Raw genomic sequence first — 15,173 nt, forward strand, 5'->3', positions numbered from 1 at the left:
ATATTTCAAGCAAGCATATTTTAGGGTCATAATTCCACTTAAAGGAATTTCACTAGACCAAAAGGATAGTTAAAATTTCACATTATCATTCGCACATATCTTAAGATTATGCTCCGAGCTCATGGCTCTTATCCACATGTGGTAATTTGCACACATTTTTGAGGATTTACCCAAAAGTGTTGGAATTCACCAGTGTAAAAGACAACATAAATAAAACCGTAAATAAGCAAATTTGAGCTGCGGGCGGTTAAGTGTAAATGGTACACATAAATGGGTTTATTTTATAGTTACTTGTTTGGTTTAAGCGCATATTTATGGAGTAATCTTTTTGGGTGCAGAATTTAAAAATTTTTTGGGGAATATTTATCATGTATGTACTCGTTGTAGTGTAGAGAATGAAAGTTGGAAACCAACTCGGTTGAGCTGTTACCAAAAAATTGAATTGCCAATTAAATACTTACTTCGCCCTCACATTCCTCAGATTTACTAAGCCAGCAATATGGTCCGATTACACGAGTAAAAGAATTTCAGTTTAATATATTAGTAATTAATATTTCTCTATTACGTCAGTCTGTTCTAGAATTGTTCACAAAAAGACCGTTTGTAATCCCTAGAACCAATCAAGCTATATATAGTGTTATAGAGATCGAATAATGAGATGAATGTAATCCCGAATGTATATGCATTTGTGCATCTGTCAATATCCTAACGAAGCTGGAAGGAAGGAAGCAAGATGGAATCAGACCATGTCACAATCATTCCGATCCAAAAATCACTTAGGGGAATCTTTTGAAATCGGGCGATAATAACACCCACTAAAAATCTAAAAGCAAATATTGATACTGACATATTCAAACTCTGATCCAAATGAGAACGAAATTGGATCACAACTTTCATTACATATGCATGTAATAACCAATATTCGTCGAGGCATCGATCATTAAAACTGTAATAAAATTAATTGTTAAGAAAAACAACTAAAACTTATTAGTCTGTCACCTTAATTTCCTTTGATAAGTTTATGGTATTAGGTCTACAACTTTGCTTCCGCCGTGTTTTTTGTAAATTTAAGTTTTTTTTGTATAAAAACGGTTACAAATGTCGATGAGCCTCAGGCGCACTTTCTTGGAATTAAAAAAGAAACAAAGCAAAATTTCCCGCAAATGTCGAAAATTCGGCTCAAAAAGTGACATTTTCAGATGAGAATAAGTTTGGGATGCAAATAGATCTCTACAAATATTTTGTTGGGTTAATGTTGACACAAATGTCCAAGATCGATATAAAAAAATGTAATCGATTTAATCGACCAGTGCTTGACCCTAGAGACATCTTTTCGAAAACGGCGGAAGCAAAGTTGTAGTAAAAAAACTTAAGAACAATCCTGTCGAATACACCCCCACCTTGAGCAGAAGAAGAATGTAACAATCCATCAACGTGAAGTACCATATAACATACATATTTTGAAAATATTTTTCTTTGCATTCAAAAACCGCAGTGTTTTGTAAATACTTCGAGCATATAATTGCGATCAGCAGGGCATCAGATATACAAATTATTTCAACTGAGATATGTAGTATATGACACAGAACAATTATTTCGCATTATCTTTTCCATCTTCAAAGCAAGTTTTGTGCATTCGAAATGCAAATTCTTCATATGTAGACCACTAGAGTTGTTCATATTGAAATAACGGTGCAAAAATAAAGATTAATTTGTGATCGTTTTCTTGAAATTTAAAGACTTTTTTGGCGTTTATTTTATTAAAAAAAGCTTATTTAAATACTCTATATAGAATAGCTGTCATTAACTTTAGAAATAGTCACTCCTTTTCAGTTAGTCAACATATCTTTCTTGGTTTTTTTTTTTTTTGAAATCTTGCATATTAAATATTAAAAAAAAATTTGGTGAAAATTTGTTTCTTTTAGAAAAAACGTTTGCTAATAATTTTTATATGGATTATCCAGTTAATATACGCATTTAATATTTTTTCCAAGTCTTCCTAGGTATGATATACCTGAGTGCTGGCAACTGACAGTTTTTATTCCATAGAATCCAAAATATTGGGTTGGGAAATATCTCCCTCCGCTTGTTTGCTCTTTATTCAATGCTTCATAAAAAGTATTACCGTGATCGGACTTTGTTCAAATATTCGAAGTTTCGTTCAATAATCTGTTTCCATCTAGACTTAATAATTTCCCCATCCTTATTTGCGAAAAACTCGGACAGCCACTTTTCACAAGCCTCTTTTGAGTTCAACTTTACACCACCAAGGGCGTTCTTCATGGACAGGAACAGGTGGCAATCACTTGGCGGTATGTCCGGGCTATATGGTGGATGCGATAAAACCTCCCATCAGGGCCCTCGTAACTTCTGACGAGTCATCAACGAAGTGTGTCGTCTGGCGTTGTCCTGGTGGAGCACTACACTCTTACTGTTGGCCAATTTTGGACGCTTCTGGTCGATCGCCAGCTGCAAGCGGTCCAGTTGTTCGCAGTAGATGATAGAATTAAGCGTCTGGCCATATGTGAGCAGCTCATAGTGGATGATTCCCTTCCAATCCCACCACACACACAGCAAAACCTTCCTGGCCGTCAATCCCGGATTGACCACTGTTTGGGACTTCGACACAGGCCTTCGACCACGAATGTTTTCGCTTGATATTGTCCTATGTGATCCATTTTTCGTCGCCAGTCACCATCCGTTTCAAAAAAGGGTTCATCATGCGGCACCCAAACATCAAGTTTTTTTGTGTATCCAGTCTTCTGCATATGGTTTAAAATGGGTTTCTCCTGGCCGATATCACGAGATGCCTCTTGCCGGTCAACTCGATGTTTTCCATGATTTGATCGGTATTCGTCGTCACAGATCTTCCGCCGGCTGGCTTATTCATGGTGACGTTTTCTCCCGCTCTGAATCGTCGAAACCATTCCTCCGCAGTTCGAAGTGATAGAGAACCATCCCCCAAAATACCATTAATCTCACGGAACGTTTCTCTACATTGCTAGCTTATTTAAAAAAACATATTATCGGGATCTAAACCGCAACGTTAAAATCAATCAGTCACAGGTATTCTCTATAGAAATGGATTGATGTTGGCAAACTGTATTAATGTGGGGCCCACTTTTTTTTGCTTCGAAAAGTTCATTGATGATGCAGCCTTATAAATAACACATTTTGTCAGGTTATCTGTATTATCTGGATATTTAAATTCTAAAAAAAATCTATAAATAATTACGCTTCGTCTTTGATTTTCAACAAAACAATTTTGGTAGATGATTTTTCGAAATCATGGATTTATTAAAAAATGCTCGATGTGTTCCACATCAGATCAGACCATTAAACAACACCTCACACACAGTTTTTTCTATTTTAATAATAGACAGCCTTATTCAGTAACCCTTTATATCCAGAAGCAGATCATAATCGTGAATATTGAAATGTGCGCTGTGTTCCCCAAGTATTTTCAAAGTAAATATGTATGAAGAGTGTATGGCAAAAGCAAAAGATCTCGCTAATGGAATCTGTGCCGACGTGAGTGGAGACATTTTTTACTTTTTTACGTAATTTCGAAGCTGTTACACACACCTAAACCCGATGAAAAAGATTAAATACTATACAAAAGCAAACATGCGTTACACACAAAAAGCGAACGAAATGGAGAAAATAAATTTGAAATATTTAAATAACAAAATAACACAGTGGTAAGCATAATAAATTGTTGCAAGCGAGTGCCGCCGATCTTGTACGGCTGGGGTCGAAAAATGTACGCGACAATAACGACAACAAAGAAAACGAACGCGGCTGCCTGCCGAATCCAGCCACAGCAGCCACAGTGGGCGCTATTGACAGCGCGAAGCAGATTCGTGTAGGCCGATACAGTCCACCTAATGACGTCTATGCGGCAGTTTTCGAAATAGCAACGCATTCGCTACCGCATGCCACCGTCGCACACCGCCGCTTGTATACCGAAAAAAAAAACAAAAACAATTTTACCGCCTTCGCTGGCGCTGCAAGCAACGCACGGCCGCTAGCCGCTGTGCCTTGGCAGTTGGACGACGCGACTCATAACGTGATAATCGGGCGGCCGGCCGAACCGCTAAAAACCGAAACATTCGGAAATTACTTTATAGAAAATAATTGTATTCAAAACATTTATTAAGTAGGTGCAATATTATTTAATTTAATGGTGAAATGTTATTTTCTATTTGAGCTTAATAGAAATGAAATAAATACTGTTGCCAAAAATAGAACGGAAATTATTTTCTAAATTAAAAAAAAATTCAAAATACATCTGTATGTACTTGGTGACTGAAAAAAAAACTTCTGGAATTTTTGTGTTTGAAATATGAGAACCCTAAAAGAATGCTACTGTAATTTCGAAAATAATCAAAAGTGTTTAACTTACAAAATAATAAAATGATGTCTTCTACATATAAAATTACGAAAATATAATCATGATTTTTTAATTTTTCTTTAACTGCTAATTATTTCTTTTAAATATAAATATCTCAAAATTTATTAAAAATTATAAAAAACGCTATTCTAGTTAAATTCAAAATAATTGGATTAATTTTGTTAGAAAAAATTTTCAAATATTTTTATTAATAATTTGAAGAATTTTCAAAAATTTAAAAACTTCAATTTTATTATTATTTTATTATATGATACAATTTTAAATAAATTTAATAAACAAATATATTTTTTAATTAATTTTATTTTTTTATCAATTATAAATATTTAAAAATATGTATAAACATTTTTTAGATAAATTATTAAAACTACATTAAAATATAAAATCTCTAAAATTCTAAACCCAACATTTATTATATAAAATTCTTTCTTCGTTCAAAAATTCAAGGACTTAAGCTGTTTTCGAAGTGATACTTAAATAAGCGTTTAACTGACGGAAACAAGCAAAATGCAAGTTTTCGATAATACTATGGTGAGTTTTTTATAAAATTTCGGTTAATATTGCTTTAATTCAATAAATGTATGTCAATATTTTTAGTATATAACGTTTCTCCGAAAATATGTTAGAATTAGCCTCTATATATTCTTAACAAATTGTTTTCAAATTTTTAAGGTCGTTTGGTACAAAGACCATCCAACAGTGTCATAAGTTTAATTTGTGTACATTCTCTATCAGCTACAGTTACTTATTGCGAAGGGTATATATAAAAAGTTTTTATCAATTCAACATCTGTATAACAAATCTTATAGATTTTAATCTTACATCGATTTACAAGTTCCCACTTTTAGAAACGATATTTAAGAACTGATTGACTCTTCTCAGCCTCAATTTTCATTTAGTTATTTCGCCAGAGAATATTTAAATTCTACCGAACACATTTAAATATATTCAACTTAACCTAGAATGCAAATTTATGAGAAAATAGTTTCAAGTAAAAAATCTAGGTCTAACCGTTTTATCACCTCCTTTTGGGGTGACCATTATTCGAAAAGTTTCGTTAAAAGCAATATTATTCTGTTAAGTATCACAAGCGATAGATAGAAAGTGGACATAAAAATCCAAATCAGGCGAACCAATAATTGTACAAGACCAATTTCAGAACTAAAACTAAAATATAAACCATGAAAACTTCACTTTGATTATGATTTAGAACGCTAACTAAATGTTGTAGAGAACTGTATGGGTTAGTAGCTTGGACCTTCAAGAAGATAGTCACAAATTTAATTATGATTTAGAACGCTAACTCAATTTTGTAGAGAACTGTATGAGCTAGTATAATGACCTCCAGGAGATAGCCACATTACTTTCAAAACAGTAACACAGCTTCCAATAATTGCGTTATAATTTCTAAATAATTCACTTTGATTATGATTTAGAACGCTAACTCAGTGTTGTAGAGAGCTGTATGAGCTAGTAGGTTGGACCTTCAAGAAGATAGTCACAAATTTAATTATGATTTAGAACGCTAACTCAATGTTGTAGAGAGCTGTATGAGCTAGTATAATGACCTCCAGGAGATAGCCACATTACTTTCAAAACAGTAACACAGCTTCCAATAATTGCGTTATAATGTCTAGCCACAATTCCATAGGGACTCACACATAGTGAAAATTTCAGCTCCTATGCCTATTTGGAAAACGACGTGGGTTGATGTTGGAATATGGAAATTAAAAATCAAGAAGTTTATGCATATTCGAGCTTATTTATTTAGCTAATCCTGGGGTATCTTTGAATTATATAAATGTTTGTAAAATTCATGGTAGCAAAAATGGAGCACAGTAGTTTTAATAAATAAATAAATACCAGAATATAAACATTTTACTTTAAATAGAAATCAATAGAAAATTTTTACTAACGACAAATATGAGTTGGGGAACAAAAAATCATACCGCAAATGAAACAATTCACTTTCTGCAATACAAATTTTCTGAACATCAATGTTAAAGTAATGCCATACTGCTTACAGCTTTGTAAATTTGGGTTCCATTGACCTTTTTTCAGTGTTTATTTAGAAAGTAAGATGTACCTAAGCAAATCATGGATCATTTCCGTCCTCAAGACAAACACTCGTGCTGAGATGAACCCTCAAAAGTTCGAGATACTTAAAAAAGTAATAAAGAATTTCACCGTCGTCAATAAAGACAGCAGATTGACAGATACTTAATTTTAGAGAAATAGTCCAAAGAAGTGTATAAATGGAAATGGAATGGTTAATTGAAAGTATCTCAACCATTAAAAGTGGTTCTTTTTTGGCAATTAAGTGTTTACAAACTGACATAAAAAAGCGTGCACCCTGTATATTTTTCTAGACAAACTCTTTCGTATAAATGTATTAGGTCTACAACTTTGCTTCCGCCGTTTTTTTTTTTTTTTTTTTTTTGGAAATTTAAGGCTTTTTCCACTTAGGACAACCTCAACGTACGTATCCGCAGCCGCACTTTTTTTGGAATAAAAAAAGAGAATTCGGCTCAAAAAGTGACATTTTCAGTTGAGAATAAGTTTGGGATGCAAACAGATCTGTACAAAATTTTGTTGGGTTAATATTGACACAAATGTCCAAGATCGATATAAAACGATTTAATCGACCAGTGCTTGACCCTAGAGACATCTATTGGAAAACGGCGGAAGCAAAGTTGTAGACCTAATATGTCCATATGAAATATGTTTATTCGATAAACACCCACATCCGCCTTTATATATCATAGTCCGCCCTTATATATCAGTTTGGCATCTAAGCGAAAACTAGCAAAATCAATCAAAGCTAAATTAAATTTTACGGACGCTGTTGTTTTCTTAACCCAATTTAATTGGTACAAAGCAAAACACATCCGCTATTAAAACGCTTTAGATCAAAAGCGAAATATATCGAATATATGATATTTTAATGGAATTTCTATGAAGATAAACTATGGTTTAAAAAACGATAAAAAAAACAAAACAATTTTGTGGACGTATTTCGCGAGTAGCTAAAAACGATTAATTTTGCGCTACTTTTTCGTTATTAAAATATATTAGTCTATAAAAAATTAAAACTTTTTGCTGCACTGATTTAATTTCACATTAAACCCGACACAAAGTTAAAGCTTTAAAATAATAATTAATTTTTCTGCATGCAGTATTTATGGCGGTAATTATTATCAGTCATATACTCGTACTATACTCGCATGAATGTGTTGCACATGACGACCGGTTGTGCTCATAAATGTGTGGTCCATAAACCGGCCGGCCGGCGATATGTTGCACTAAACACATCTACTACATATGCAGTTTTGTTTGGGCTGCGTTAGACGCCAGTAGTACAGTTAATTGTGCGAAAATGAAAGAATATATCGCTAATGAAAAATAAAAGAAAAAAAGAAATAGAATGAATTGCAAGCGCTGCACTTAATGGCCGACAGCCAAGTGGGTCACTTATGTTGCGTGGTGGCAAATGATTGCAAGTGCACAGCTTTCATGAAGTACTTACATACAAACAGACATACATACATATATTTTATATATTCACATATATTAGTTCATTTATCGCACAGCTGCCAGATAATTTACTTAGCTGTTGCCGCAATCAACTGGCCATTTCCGCTGGGTTGCCATTAACAGTAAAAATTTATTTATGTTACGTTATGCACTTGCGCCGCTTCAGTGCGAAATTATAAACATCTACTCGCACACTCGTCAAAATCATAAAAATCGTATAAATTTCAAAATGCGTGCGAAATGTCATAAAAATCATCATAAATCTAAACTCTAAATGGTGATTTGTTGTATTGACTTTGCGTTTCCGCCCATCAAAATCAATGATCTGTAATCGAGTGCATTGATTTAAAGCGCACTATTACATAATACATGTTTAAATATGCTACTCTAGCAGTTTGATTGAGTGGAAATTATTAATTCATTCAAGAATCTACAGCGGAATTTCTAGGTATAAAGCATAAATGGTTAATTGAATAACAATTTAGTCTGAATTATGAAATGAATTAAGGCAATTAAGCAAATAATAAAGCGTAGCACTTGCATTAGATAGTCTGCTGTCTAGAAGCTGTAACTTCACATATTAAAATTTTCTCAGCTTACACTCGGCCGGTTCAAACTAATATATGATTTCAACAAGAGAAGGCAGAAAGTCTTGACAAAAAGTCAGAAATACATGTCTGAATCTTATAAATCAAAGCAAACATATTTTCAAAGTCACTTTTCTCGACACCGTAATTAACTTCTCGATTGTGAGCGAATGGTATATAAATAATTAAGTAACATTCTCAACATTTTCTAGGACTTAAAAAAATCGATTTCATTATTCGATATCGAAAGTGTTTTATAATGATTTTCTAGTTTTTCAATATCAGGCTCGACGATAGCTTCTTCGCTTTTTTTTAATCCGCGATTTCGTTTTCAATGCTACAATAACGATAACTCATGGTTTTTCCATTTTCAAGATACACGACAAAATTATTCCAAAGGCACTCCAAATGGATAGGCGATAACTTTGCCAGCTGACTTTTTTTTTATCATCTCATTTTCAGTGGAGCTGCTTCCACCAGTGGGAACCATATTGATAAACCTTGATAATCTTTAGAAACTGGAGAGTTTGCCACTGCTTGGACTGAACTATGAATCTAAAAGTTGGCTTAAAGTCGTAAGACACATCATCGCATTTTGAAATGATGACTTTCGACATTGTCGTGTGGACCAAGTGAAGACAAGTTTGTCTCTTTACCACTAAGCTCCTCTTATAACCTTCTCATCACTCTTATTGGCCATCAAACTCTCTTACGGAAAACACTATCCTGAGAATTAGCGAGATGAAAGTAATCGAGAGCGAGTTCATCAATGTTGGAGCATCGACTCACTATCGAAATCAATAACTGTACAATATGGCGCAAAGATATTACTCTCTTATCCTACGAGAATCAGCATCAACTTTGCCATTAGAGTTTTAAGCGGTATAACCTCATAGATAGATATACAATGGGATATTGATTTAGTAGCTGAAACCTTATCGTGTTCCGTATATAGTTCCAAGAGCAGTCATCAATCTTTGCAGAGTACAAAAGGAGTATTATTTATTCGAACGAAACTCTTAATCTATACTATTATTATAAAGAGGAAAGATTTGTATGTATGTTTGTAATGAATAAACTCGAAAACTACTGTGCCGATTTCAAGAATTCTTTCACCATTGGAAAGCTACATTCACCCCGAGTAATAAATTCTATATTTATTGCTAGAAAGTTGAGATTTCTTCAAATAGTTCCCAGGTGAGGGTTTCAAAAAGACTCCGTAATGGAGAATCTTAATCTGAAACTGAAAATCATCTTGCAAGTCACTCTCTTCACATCGCTATCGCATGCCATAGAGTCGAGTAACGGGGGCTCACAGCTGCTTGCTGACTAAAATTTCAAAACCTCTCAAGTACGCGCTTAGGAGTCGAGTACGCAGCGTATGCAGCGGCTTGAAGAACAAAATATTACAAAAATATGCAAGCTCGCACTAGGAGCTCGAATTCTGAGTGTTTCCAATGCCTTCATTCACTTTTGAAATGTTTGTTTAAACCCGTGCGAAGCCGGAGCGTTCTGCTAGTTATTTTATAAATTAAATGAAATGAAATTGCTGGACTACCCTGCACTTCGAAACCACCAAGAATTAACTGAAATTTTTAGCAAGCTTTTACCTTACCGAAAAAATCAAACAAAAAGTGTAAATCGAAATCAATATTAGAATTCAAAATTATTTTTTTTGTTTTTGCTTTCCATTTTCAAACTACTTAAACAAAAAGGGCTTAAGCAAAACAATTTTTGTTCAGAATAAAACGCAAATCTAAAAAATACTTAAAAAACAAAATAAATACTTTACAACTGTTGATAGATTATTGTTTTTGAATCACTTAATTTTTCTTTAAAAATAAAGCAAATTAATATAGAACAGCTGAGCAAGCCAAAATTTCCATCATCTCTCTAATCTTTCATTGGTTGGCACAAACAAAGAATTTCTTCTTTTTTTTCAAATTATACAAAAAACAACAGTTTTTATATACCACATATACATATGTGTATATATTTTTATTTTATTTTTCAAAATTATATTTTCATAATATTTTTCATTTTTCATTTTTCATTTTTCTTTTATATTTCATTTAATTTAATTTTTATAATATTTGCTTGCCAATGTTCTAATTGATGAATGTACATTGTACGTTCTAGAATGTTTGAAATGTTCGAAAATTTGTGCGATGTTTTGCGCGCAACGGTAAATTAAACGCAAATGTTGATACAAGCGAAAATATCAAAACATTTGGAATTATTTGAGAAACACATAAAGAAAACACATAATTACAAACGAAGTATTATTTGTGTATATGTAACTGTGTTGGTGGCTAATTAATGGTGCGTCGCGGCTTGTTGATGCCCGGCCAATGTACAATAACAAAAAGCACACAAATGAAATGGCAAACAGACGCAGCAATAGATAATGAGCAAGTCGAGCTAATGAATAAATGTAAATTTAGAAAATTTCGGATTACTTGGGCTGGCAAGATTTATGAAATCAAAGATTTTGGAAATATTTCAAAATTATGTTAATTTCAAAGCATCGCCATACACACTACAATACTCATGTATAATTGTATTAATAGAAGGCGGACAGTATTTTGATATTTATTTATTTGCAACAACTGCAAAGGCCATCGATCAGTCGCACTTGGGAGCACATTGCGAACTTGACTAATGACTAGTGCAGCGTGAAGGTACATTATATATATATATATATTTATATATACATGTATGTAAACATATTGGTGTGTGTGCCACAAATGTAGATTCCAACTCATTGAGAGCATGTAACCAATAATTTGTTTATTTATTCTGAGTTCAATTGAATTTTTCGCCGCCTCTGAGACAAATTTATGCAATATCGCCGAAAAGTTTACGCATGCTGTATGTATCACACATGAGTATGTGCATAGAAATAGCCCGAGTTGAAGTAGTGTAGCAGATATAAATAAGTTTACATTAGTCATATCAAAATGGTATATATATTTAAATAGATATACATATATATATGTCCATATATCACTTGTACAAAGCTATATTTTATGCTGCAAGAGCGTCTGCGTCTAAAAATAAATTCATGCCATTGGAGGAGGAATAAGAGAAAAGAGCGAAAATAGTACTCGAAATTTATTTAAAGAGTGCAGTGTAAGATTTATACTCAAGAACGATTATTTAAAGAAAATTTAATTCATTTTTTAAATATATTCTTTGAAAATAATCTAATCATGATATTTTCTAATATTATCGACTTATTGGTTTGGAACTGGCCAATTTTGATAACACTGAATAAAATATCTACAAGAGTTTACGAAAAGTCTTTTCAGTCAAGCAGCAGGCTCTTGAATATATACAATTTATGATAACTAAGTATAATATGTACAATAAAGCACATTTGAGGTTTGCAAATAAATACCAATTCTGTGCCGATGAGTGATAGAATACAGTCTTTAGTGACGAAAAAAAATTAAATTTGGTCGGCCCAGGTCATTGCAAGAAATATTGGAGAGATTCGCACCAGGTACGACGGTCCTACTACAAGTGATGTTTTGGAAGCGGTACCTTGATTTCATGGGCTGCCTTTTGCTGCTGTGAAAAGCTATCTACATGTTTTATATTCACTCAAATGAATGCTAATATCAATGCAGATCTTTTGGACAGCGAGTTAATAAAATTTGCTGGCAATATTTATGGCATATAACTGGACATATCGAAAGTATAACGCTTTAATCCGCACGAAGAACATCTTTAACGACCGGAAAATTCCGGTATTACAATGTGCAGCATTGAGTTCGAACCTAAATCCTATTGAGGATCTCTGGGGGAACCTCTCTGCTCCTGTTTTCCAAAACGGAAAGCAGTTTGAGACAGTACGTCACTTTAAATTAGCCCTAAAGCAAGAATTTGCCAATATTTATATAACTATTCTACAGTCAGTAGTTAATTCTCTGATTAAGCTCGGCTTAATTTAGTTTTAAAATATAAGGACAATTCCACTGACTATTAAAATAAACATTGCTTTCAGTTAAACTCAAATGTATAGGCTTTACTGACAAAAATAGTAAAATGCACATATAAATATTTACCATTAGCCTAAACTTCAATTTTGTTTTATAGTTTAAAAAATATTTTGAAATTTGTTAATTTTTTGTTTTTTATATCGTATACATTAATAATAACAAACCTGCATACTCAGAAATATTTTGAAATTTTGTAATCTTTAATTTTTTTTGCAAAAAGTTCATGCACATATAATTATTTGACTGAGGTACTTCATACATTCACTTCAAATCATAACACCAAGTGATTCTCAGTTCTCTTTCGTAAGTACACTCTCTCTTTTTTTACTACGACTACCACGGTAGTACCACTTGTTAAGGAAAGCCCCCAAGAGCAGTCTAGTGACAACTTATCAAAGAAAAACTGACCTGAGACTTTTAAATAATAAATCTCTCTCCAGTTTCAGATCAAACAAGCGTTTGTAAATATGACTTCTACTGAGGGTGTTACCGCGTTTTCTGTGAAAGAAAAGATAAGGATGAATATATTACATTTTTTTATTAAATATTTCTTTATTTATTGAATCTGCCTTGTTTAAGGCCTAACAATAAGTATTGAAATATTGAATCTATTTACAACTATATAAGCTCAAGAATGTGGTAGAGCTGTTTTGGTAGAACGTTGCACTGTAGTAGGCAGGTAGATCTCTTATTTTTAAACGTGTTTGATTGCAGTAATGTACCAAGACATTTACCAATGGGTTTGGATGTTAACGAAGTTTAGAAATACTTTTATTTCTGCTGTCCTCTATCTCCTTCTTTACCATAGGAATATCAAGATATTTATGGACCATGGTGAACCCGTGATTGTTCTAAGCATTTTAGATTGGAATCTCTGAATTATATCAATGTTGGTTGCACAGGTCGTACCCCACAGTTGAACACCATACATCCAAATCGGTTTTATGATTGCATTCTATAACAGGACTTTGTTGTCTAGACTAAGTTTAGAATTTTTGTTTAGAAGTCAATTTGAATTAGCTGCTCTTAACTTCATGTAAGTTACTTTACTCGCTATATGCTTCCGCCACGTAAGCCTTCGATCCAGGTGAATAGGTTACTTCATTCGTAATGTAACATGCTTGCATTTTTGCTCATACGCCAGTTGGCTAGGCATTTTTCGAAAAAAGTTAAGTGCTCCTCTAATACTATTGATGCTCTAATGGGACATTTGTTACGGCTTACTAGAGCTGTGTTATCCGCAAAAGTCGATGTTAATACGTTATTGGCTATTGGAATGTCTGCTGCATATATTATGTACAGAGTAGGGCCTAATACACTGCCCTGAGGTACACGAGCCCTTATTGTTCGTTCTTCTGATATGAAATCTGCTACTTTAACTGAAAATTTCCTATTTCTTAGATATGACTCCAATGTTTTATGCAATTCGTAAGGTAAAACGTTTTTGATTTTCCATAAGAGGCCTTCATGCCAGACCTTATCGAACGCCTGAGCTACATCGAGGAAAATAGCTGAACAGTACTCTCTGTGCTCGAATACTTTCCTGATTTCGTTTGTAATTCTATTCACTTGCTCTACTGTGCCATGTTTAGCACGAAACCCGAATTGGTTGGTATCATATTATTTTCGTGGAGGTAAGGAGACATTTTTGATAGTAAAACTTTTTCGAATAGTTTGGAAAGACATGGTAAGAAACTTATTGCTCTGTAGGATGACGGTTGTGTTAAGAATATATGGAATGCCAAAAATCCTCCAATCTCAAAGAATGCGTATACTGTTTCTTCGTTGGAAACCGCAGTTTTTTGTGCTTTCTGATGAACTCACTCATATTTGTGTGTATAGGTAGGTTACAGGGATACTGTCTTATTAAAACCTCTAAAAATTCCATGAAATCAAAAGAATTTAAAGTCTTTAATGACAGTTTTCCAAAGAATGAAACTAAGACCGAAAAATATCTTTTTTTTCGACCATGGCGACCTTGTGAAAGCAGTAAGATAAGATATAAGAAAATGAACATATTGAAAAAATCGATAAAGAATTCGCAGCAACTGAATAATAGTATATATAATACAGTAAGAGTGAAATAAAAAAAACATTTGATACTTCTGTGAACATCGCAAGTGAATGAATATTTTCCAAAAAAAAAAAACAAATCGCGCATATACATACATAAATTCGAGTCCTAGAGTTTTTAGGCAGGGAAGTCTGAAAGGTGTTAGAAATTGAGATTTTTTAAACGTTTAAGATTTAAAAACCTATATTAACGCCAACTACGAATGAAACAAAAATAAACAGGAGAAACAAGGTGCGACACCATCAGCACATAGCAGAACGAGTATTTCAACCATTTAGTATTTGCCAGGGGGTCTAATCAAAGAAAATGCAAATACACCTACACACATACAGGACCACCTAGCTAGAATTCAATAAAAACTAAAGTCATTAACAGTTGGAGCAATATGTCAAAACGATTTCGACTTTAATCGACAAAGGGAGTGCAAATGATGGACAGACGAAAAACAAATTTAATTGAATGGAAAAGGAAAAATAAAAACAAATATTAAATTCATATGTAGTTAAAAGTGCAGAAAAAAATACTGACATACTGACATACTCACATACTCGTATACGTGTGCG

At 33.2% G+C, this 15,173-nt stretch overlaps 1 protein-coding gene across 1 annotated transcript in view; it reads left to right on the top strand.

Annotated features, from left to right (window-relative positions):
- Positions 1–3,998: 3,998 nt before the first annotated feature.
- Positions 3,999–15,173, top strand: part of LOC105216932 (D-beta-hydroxybutyrate dehydrogenase, mitochondrial) — a 71,642-nt gene continuing 60,467 nt past the window's right edge. Inside the window, exons 1-2 of the mRNA XM_054234722.1 lie at positions 3,999–4,159; positions 4,859–4,942. Coding sequence (XP_054090697.1) covers positions 4,919–4,942 — 24 coding nt within the window. The 5' untranslated portion in view covers positions 3,999–4,159; positions 4,859–4,918. The remainder of the gene's footprint in view (positions 4,160–4,858; positions 4,943–15,173) is intronic.

The sequence above is a fragment of the Zeugodacus cucurbitae genome, chromosome 6 (genome assembly GCF_028554725.1).
Source record: "Zeugodacus cucurbitae isolate PBARC_wt_2022May chromosome 6, idZeuCucr1.2, whole genome shotgun sequence".
NCBI classification, from domain to species: domain Eukaryota; kingdom Metazoa; phylum Arthropoda; class Insecta; order Diptera; family Tephritidae; genus Zeugodacus; species Zeugodacus cucurbitae.